The sequence below is a fragment of the Arachis duranensis genome, unplaced genomic scaffold (genome assembly GCF_000817695.3).
Source record: "Arachis duranensis cultivar V14167 unplaced genomic scaffold, aradu.V14167.gnm2.J7QH unplaced_Scaffold_165934, whole genome shotgun sequence".
Classification (NCBI taxonomy): domain Eukaryota; kingdom Viridiplantae; phylum Streptophyta; class Magnoliopsida; order Fabales; family Fabaceae; genus Arachis; species Arachis duranensis.
Window position 1 is genome coordinate 2,566,574 of NW_026264258.1, and position 8,696 is coordinate 2,575,269.

At 33.4% G+C, this 8,696-nt stretch overlaps 1 protein-coding gene across 9 annotated transcripts; it reads left to right on the forward strand.

The window, feature by feature from the left end:
• Positions 1–262: 262 nt before the first annotated feature.
• On the forward strand, positions 263–6,213 carry LOC107476986 (pentatricopeptide repeat-containing protein At2g26790, mitochondrial). 9 transcript variants are annotated; one of them, XM_052256173.1, is made up of 7 exons: positions 263–460; positions 1,111–3,693; positions 3,791–3,843; positions 3,914–3,994; positions 5,071–5,155; positions 5,461–5,546; positions 5,633–6,206. In XM_052256173.1, exon 2 carries the CDS (start codon positions 1,170–1,172, stop codon positions 3,621–3,623), a length of 2,454 nt encoding a protein of 817 aa, XP_052112133.1. In that variant the 5' UTR covers positions 263–460; positions 1,111–1,169; the 3' UTR covers positions 3,624–3,693; positions 3,791–3,843; positions 3,914–3,994; positions 5,071–5,155; positions 5,461–5,546; positions 5,633–6,206. The 9 variants fall into 9 exon arrangements, with proteins under 9 accessions (XP_052112133.1, XP_052112134.1, XP_052112130.1 ...); XM_052256174.1 differs by having other exon boundaries at positions 3,914–5,147; positions 5,633–6,212; XM_052256170.1 differs by having other exon boundaries at positions 5,461–6,206.
• Positions 6,214–8,696: the final 2,483 nt, after the last annotated feature.

Consider the following 8,696-nt stretch of genomic DNA (forward strand, 5'->3'; position numbering starts at 1 on the left):
TCAATAATTCAAGTAGAAGCATTAACACTCTAAATTTGGCATTTTTTGGGTCAGTCAAAATGGGCCTTATGACGTTTTTGGTCAGGAGGCGCAGTGATTGTTAATTGTTTAAACTTACTGTTGGGCCTATCCAAAAATTTTGCTTTCTTAACAAAAAAGGAAACAGGGGCATTAGTTTCTTTAGGAAGGGTAAAGAAGTTAAGTTATTAGTTAGGATAATAGTACTAGAATTTCGCATATTTTAATTAATTAATAAATTAATTTGTAATGAAGGGGTCCGTTTTCCCTAACCTTGCGAAAAAACCCGTTAAAGCCTCTCACAACTAGTCCCAGCTGTCGCCGTCACCGCCGCCGCCTCTCCGGTTTGCCGCCGCATCCGCTGCCGCGCTCGTTTCTCGTTCTTCTGTTCCATATGCAAGATTCGAATCTGTTTCTGTGCTGCTTCCGTTCTTCCACTTCCGTACGCTGCTCTGCTTCCTCTTTTTTGCTACTTAGCTTTTAGCTGATAATGAATGTGTTGTTGCTTCTGCTATAAGTGAATCTTTGCAGTACATTATTGAATTATAGCTGCTATAAGTGTTGTTGTTGATTTTAATTTAGTTATTTATTGTTGCTGCTGCTGCTGATAATTTTTATTTATACCAATTCCTATGAATCTGAACTTGTTCTAAAGGTTAAACTATGTATGCTTGTTAAAGAAAATTGGATTAGGCATTGATAATAGAGCCAAGAAGTAGTATATTTGGAACATTAGGCAAGAAAAGAAACAAAAAATCATTGGATTATTTTGCACTAGCTTAGTGTCAGCATAGGATTTTGTATTGTATGATTATCGTTGAAGCACGTTTTCTGGTGTAAAGCCAAAAATTGAGGTTGTACAAACTTTTGATTCATTCTATAGATGCTGTTATGGCAATTGAGTATGATCAAGTTTTGCTGTATTAGAACTAATACTACATACCAGAATATCAATTTGATATTTATTTCTTCTTGCCATGTTTGATGTCTAGTGTCTAGTCCAGTTTTTGGAAGCTAGGTTTCCCTAACCAGCTACTCTTAATACCTGGTGCTTTGTCTCTCTCTCTCTCTCTCTCTCTCTCTCTGCTACAGTTTTGTTTGTGTGATCAAAACGGAGTTTTGTTGTTGGCATTGCTCAATATTAATCTTCCATGTGGCTTAGCTTCAAGTTCCCCATCATCAAGTTCACTCACAGCTCCAAGTTCAAATTCAAGTTTGCTTCAACTGCTGCACTTGCACACTTCAATGTTTCACACACCAATTTCAGTGAAAGTGAGGATTCTTCTTCTTCATCATCTTCTTCTTATTGTAGCAGCAATAACATCACCAAAGACAACATAAAAGAAGAAAGTTTTCACATTGTGAAGAGTTTGCAGAACGATCCTTCTCTTGCTTTTTCACTCTTCACTCAACTGAAGCAACAACAATTTGTGGGGTTCCCTGAGAACATTTCAACCTATGCAGCAATCATCAGGATTTTCTGCTACTGGGGCTTGAATAGAAGGTTGGATTCCGTGTTCCATGATCTTATTGCACTGTCTAAACAGCACCCTTCATTTGAAATCCATGACTTGTTTGAGTTACTAGTGGATGATGGTGGTGTTAATGGTGGGAATCACAATTACATGCTTAGAGCAATTGATGTGTATCTTAAAGCTTGTGTTGTTCTTAAAATGTTTGACAAGGCCATTGATTTCTTGTTCCGAACTAGGAGGCACGGTGTTGTGCCGAATATCCTTACTTGTAACTTTCTTATAAATAGGATGGTTGAGAGTGGTAAGGTTGATATGGCGTTGGCAATTTATAGGCAACTCAAGAGACTTGGTTTGTGTCCTAACCATTACACTTATGGTATTGTGATAAAGGCATTCTGTAAGAAGTGTGAACTGAAAGAGGCAGCTTATGTGTTCAAGGAGATGGAAAAAGCCGGGGTAAGGCCTCATTCGTATTGTTACACGGCTTATATTGAGGGGCTTTGCAAGAATATGAGGTCTGATTTGGGATATGAAGTTCTCCAAGCATGTAGAAGGGAGAATGTGCCTGTAGACCTTTATGCTTACATAGTCGTTATCCGGGGGTTTTGTAGTGAGATGAAGTTGGATGAAGTCGAGAGGGTGTATTTAGATATGGAAAAGAAGGGGTTGGTTTGTCAGGTGGATGTTTATTCACCATTGATCTATGGGTACTGTAAAAGTCATAATCTGCTTAAAGCTTTAGCCCTACATGAAGCCATGCTTTCAAGAGGTATAAAAACAAATTGTGTGATTGTTAGCTACCTCCTCCAGTGCTTGGTTGAGATGGGCCTTACTATGGAGGTGGTTGAGCTGTTCAAAGAATTGAAGGAATCAGGCATGTTTCTTGATGGGGTGGCCTACAACATTGTATTCAGCGCTTTGTGTAAGTTGGAGAAAGTGGACGATGCAGTGGACATGGTGGAAGACATGAAAGCTAAGCGTATGGTTTTAGATATTAAGCACTATACAACCCTTATAAATGGATACTTCCTTCGGGGTAAACTTGTTGATGCCTTTGCTATGTTCAAAGAAATGAAAGAGAAAGGTTTGAAGCCTGATATTGTCACGTATAATGTAATTGCTGCTGGTTTGTCTAGAAACGGCCAGGCTCATGATGCAATTGACCTTTTGGACTATATGGAGACTCAAGGTGTGAAGCCAAACTCCATTACACACAAGATGATCATCGAAGGTTTATGTTCAGCGGGGAAGGTAGTGGAAGCCGAGGCATATTTTAACAGCTTGGAAGATAGGAGCATTGAAGTCTATTCCGCCATGGTGAATGGCTACTGTGAAGCAAACCTTGTCGGAAAATCCTATGAACTATTCCTTAATCTGTCAAACCAAGGAGATATTTCTAAAGAAGGTTCCTGTTTTAAGCTACTTGATAAACTCTGCATGGCAGGTGACATCCACAAAGCTATTATGCTGCTAGATACAATGTTGGCTCTTAACGTGGAACCTAGCAAAATAATGTATTCTAAAGTAATAGCTGCTATGTGCCATGATGGGAAATTGGAATATGCTCGTTCTTTGTTTGATTTTTTCATCAAGAAAGGATTTATGCCTGATGTAATAACTTACACAATTATGATAAATACATATTGTAGGATGAACTACTTGAAAGAGGCCCATGAACTCTTTGAGGATATGAAGAGAAAAGGGATAAAACCTGATGTCATTACGTATACAGTTCTACTTGATGGGAACTTGAAAGCAAATTTAAGAAGGCATTTCTTGTCTCCAAGTGGAAAAAGAACAGGGGACGTTTCTTCTCTCTGGATGGAGATGCAGAAAATGGAAATAACTCCAGATGTTGTTAGTTACACTGTGTTGATTGATGGTCAAATAAGGGCGGCTAACTTTCAAGATGCTATTAGCCTCTTCGATGAAATGGTTGACAGAGGATTACAACCAGATACTGTAACATATAGTGCTATGATTTCTGGCTTTTGTATCCGAGGGCACATGGAGAAAGCTCATACACTGCTTAAGGAAATGTCTTCCAAAGGAATGACACCAGGATCTGATCTCATCTTGGCTTTTAAACGTGGTATTGTGAAAGCTAGAAAGGTTCAATTTCGAAAGTAATCAATCAGTATAGACGGTTTGAGCTTCCGTTTGTCCCAAGTCTTAAAGTATATCAAGTAAATACCCAAAGGTGAAGTAAAGTCCAATATGCTGTTAATTAATTTGTGAAGACTTACTGAATTATAGTTGTTTGATTATTGACCAAGAGATTGTGTTTGCTTATACAGGTTTGAAAGAGAAAATCCTTGTGATTTGATTACTAGGAAGTTGTTGTGCATAGGTATGGATCTACAGTATATGAGTTAGAATGACATGTAATTATGAAACAATTGACACAGTGTTCTGTGCAGTACATCGTTCACGGAAAATTCTTAAGAAAGTTGCAGTCAAAGTTGAATCAGGTGAAGACTAATGCAAATGTGTTTCTTCAGGTAATTGATTAGTCTACTTTTCATTTGGGAGTATAAGGTTTCTCCTTTAATAACCGAAACTACAGTGACCACAGAATTTTGTACTACTTTTTTACAATAAAGTGACTATGGTCTTTCCTCCACAAGTAGAGAGGCTGTTTTGATATTTGAACTTGTGATCTAGACAAAAACTTTACCACTCCACCCAAGATTATTGGAAAGTATTAGGAATATATAAATCTTCAAGAAAAAAGAAAAGAAAATTGCATTTAACTTGTTTAGTCCTTGGAAACTTTCATCTGCACTTCCAAAATTTTATGTTTACCTCAAGAAGTTGTTTGGCCCCTTGTATCTGGTGCTATTATTAAGTGTAAAGCCAAAGTTGAGCTTTCTCAATAGGAACTATAAGATTAGTGCATTATCTAATTTCATTATATCTCTACTCTTTTTTCTTTGTCAATTAGAGATTCCTTGTGCACCCTATCTAACACCTTGTTTTTATCCTTTTGTTACTAGCAAACTATTATAGCATCTAACTAAAAAGGCTCATCAATTAACGGCTTAGCTTCAGTATTATCTCTCACCCATTATCACATGCTAATTTTTATGATAACAAATTTTCCCTTGGATGAGTTCTTTGTGTAATTTTAATCAACTGTATAAAAAGGAGATACCTTTTCTTCATATGGCATTTGGGTCTACCGAGTTTAAAGTGCTAGTAAGGATGTTTGTGATTACACTCGTATCTATAGATCTATAGATATGTGTTTGTCAGTAATAGCTTCCCATGCTTTTCGTTCCTTGCTTTAATATTGAAGTTTGAATCCCATGCAAACACAGTTCAAAGTTCAAACTCCTAACCAAATTAAGCTATCGATTTCGAAAATATCTAAAATGAGTAGCCTAACTTTATGTTGTTTAACGGAGTATTAAAATGAAAGTTAATGTAAACATTTTGTTGGATCTCTTGACATGACCAAAAAACCATAAAATCATCTGGATCATTGTACAAAATATTATTGCTTACTACCAAAAAGCCATTAATTACCATATTTAAAATTTGTCCTATTTCGATACTTTGTTATTTTCTTTTGCAGGCTTGTGTTGTATTTTCCTTAAAACAATGGTCCAAGACCATTTGTTGCTATAGTTACTGATTTCGCTGGATTATCAGGTATTCAGGTATGTAATGTACATGTACATGCTGCATTTTCAAAAGTGCTTTTTGTTCTGTGTGAGATGGAAAGATTGGCTCACCTTATCAATACCTATATTGAACACAACACGTGGAAACCAATTAAGATCAGTAGGAATGATCCTAATTTACCTCACATGTGCTTTTCAAATGATATTATTATGTTTGTCACGGTCACTTATGAGCAAGTTAACATCATCAAAAGTATGCTAGAGATTGTTCTGCAATGATTCTATTAAGAAAATTAATTCAAAGTCAGTCTTGCATTTTCTTTTTCTGGTAATGTCTCTAGTCAGCTAAGACAAGATTTGAGCGCTCGAAGCTCGAGCACCTTAAGGATTAATTTACCAAGGAGATTTTAAACCATGGCTAGACACGGTAGGAACCTTATTTTCTCTCTTGCGTGCTGTCGTCGTCGAGAATAATACCAAATTACTAGTCCTCTTCGTAAAATTGCACTGCAGGGTCATATCTTTGGCTAAGGACTATGCTAGATATCACAAGGGAAGTTTCATTTTGGCTTGGATGTAAATTTAGGATCTTGTTTGGTAACCAAAACAAAGCTGTGGAGTATTTCTTAGGGTTTGTGTATTTTTGTAGAAACATGGACCATAGGTCTTGTGGTGACGCCACGAGCAATCTAGGGCTACACAGTGTCTCGTCTGACTATAAGGGAATTAGCCGACGACAGAGAATTGTTGGTGGATGCAAACCTTATGCCGGGAAGCTAACACGCACGTGGACGAGTTGGCTAGTTTGGGGGGTCATGGTCTGCCTAAAGGTATCTCCATTTTCGGAGTAATTTTTTGTTGTTAGTAACCATGGAAGAGCAATTGTTACACCCTTTCTTTTTCCCCACATAATTTCTGAGTATTATGTAGGTTTCACCCACATTTTTTATGGTCATTATTCCTTGCGAAGGAAGAATCACTCTCTGTTGATGAGTGTACAATAAATTTTCCATAACATTCTTAGGAATATATATGCTTAAAATTTGTAATGTGATTTACTTAATTCTTTTGTCAAATATTATTTATCTTTGTTGTATCTAAGTAGTGATTAAACATTTTAATATTTTGTTCCATCAATATCCATCAAGTCAATATTTAAAATTCAAGTAATGCAAGACATACAAGTGGTTTTTAACCAAATCTCCAACTAAATTTTGCTGTTTAATACTATGGCACTTGATGAATATAAATGGATCAAAATTAAATAAATAATTATGTTCTCATTTTAGCTTATACAAGAAAAAATAAAATAAGATTTCAAAGCTATGTAGGAAATTCGTTCTATGAAAAAAAGAATTCCCATCTCTAAATCGTACAATATATATAAAGATTAGAAAAATTTTAGCCAAAAAAGAAAAAAGAAGAAAAGGAAAAAGAGAAAGGATATATTTACATATATAAAGATCATTGTCACACACAAGTATTGTTTTTAGCGTCTGCCGAAAGAGATCAATCATTGACTTTGACTCAAATGCTTTATTATCTTTTTTGTAAGCACTAATTGCTACTAGTGGCATAACTCTTCCATGATCATGCATTGGTGGTTATATATTTAACCTAAAAAAAGTGGGAAAAAAAATCTAATTAAGTTGTGTATGATTTTGATAAATCATTCTCATCAAACTTGGGGAGTTAGGGTTACATCTGGATGCCACATAAATGTGATATGAAAGCATATTTCATAGTCAAATATATAAAGTAATTTAGGCAACTAATTTGGTACTTTTACTTCTTACAATTGATAACACCGTAACACTTTAAAATGCTACAACTTAAGTTAGAAGAATTCCTAATATAAGAAAAATAATTATAACGTTGAGAATATGTTATGAATTAGGTTAAAAATGCTAGTTCAAAGAAAAGAGAAAGATTTTGAAAGGTTAAATCTCATTCATGAGTTTTATTATTTGGAGACTTTTGTCAACGTTCCAAGATTTTCCAAACTCTTCATTTTCAAGTTTTCCAAATTCGAATTTTTTTAGTTTTTAATTTAATTTAAATTTTTATCTCTAATATATAAGTTATTAGTTTACAATTTTTTACCATTTAAGTTTTTATTGCTAATGCAATAAAGAATAAAATTGTAAAAATATATAATAAGCTTTTCAAATCCATCTTCCTTACATATTTTAAACTTGTGAACAAGAGGAGATATAAAAACCTTAAACAATGTATATGCATAACATTGTATACACATTACCATACTATTAGAATTTAGAAGAGATGGTTCATAACAATGTCTTGAAAATGAAATTAATGAGTGCTTCACATTTTTTTTCTTCATAAATTAAAGTGTATGAAAAACCAAACCTCACGTACCTGAAAGGGCCAATTTTTTTTTATAATGATTAAATATGTGTAATATGTTATTATTGGAAGTTTGAGTGTTTTTGTTTGATATGAAATTATTTTTTTAATTAATATTAATCAAATCTGAGGGGCTGATTTATATTTTTAATTATTTTGTTTGAAAACAAAAATCGAAAAATTCAATTTTAGTGCTAAATTTTTTTTAAGTTTCAAAAATGTAAATCAGATGATCCGATTTGTAATTCTTTTTTAAAAAGTTAAACAACATAAATCATTAAGTCCGGCTTTTAGAGATTGTTGTGCAACTAAACAAGAAATCGGAGGCACCAATTTTGTTTCTCCTATATCATTAAAAAATACATCTCTTGACTCATTCTGTTATGTTACACACTACCATGTCGTTTATATTTCATTAACGGTTGAGTTTTAGAAATTTAACTTTATTAGTTTTGGATGATTTTCTTAATTAATTAATCTATCTAAACATAATTAAAGCAGTCAAAAGATTGTCTACACTATTAGGTTTATTAGATGTTTAATGAAAGTTTAAGGATGTGGACTTAAAAAGTAGAAACAACAGCTAGTTATTATTATTTAAGTGATTAATTGTTTCAATAATTTCTTTTAGATTCTCTCTACTTTGTTCTGGTACAAAGTACTCAATTATAATCAAGAAATATGGCAAAAAAAAAAAGTTGAATAATCATATGAAAAATATGCACTTCAAAACTATAAAAGCTAGACAATGCATGTGAGCTTTTTTCCTCTTAAAATTATATATATATTATATATTTTTTAGATGAAGCAAGTATTTTTTTAATATTGAAGTATATATATATTGTTCTCTTAAAATTGATTTTTCCATATATAGGACTTAAATGAAAGACTATTTACTAATGGATTAATCAGAGAGATAATTACCTGGACCTTTTAATATTATTGGTTGAAATTATTAGAAATGAAAAACCTTATTATTTTATGGGTTTTTTTATGTGAATAAAGTAACTACAAAAATAACTAATGAATTAATTTCCTGGATCCAACATGATTTACGCAAATGTTTGTTTTTATTTAGAGTAAATTACAGTGAGGCACAACAATTTACCAATATATATACATGTAAATCGCATCGGAAAAGAGCAACTTAATATTTTTAAAATCACTTTAAACCACAGCAAAAATATAATTAATTAATCTCATCACCTCT

Coding starts and splice junctions, on each gene's coding strand:
- LOC107476986 (XM_052256168.1), top strand. CDS start 1,170: ATGTGGCTTAGCTTCAAGTTCCCCATCATCAAGTTCACTCACAGCTCC.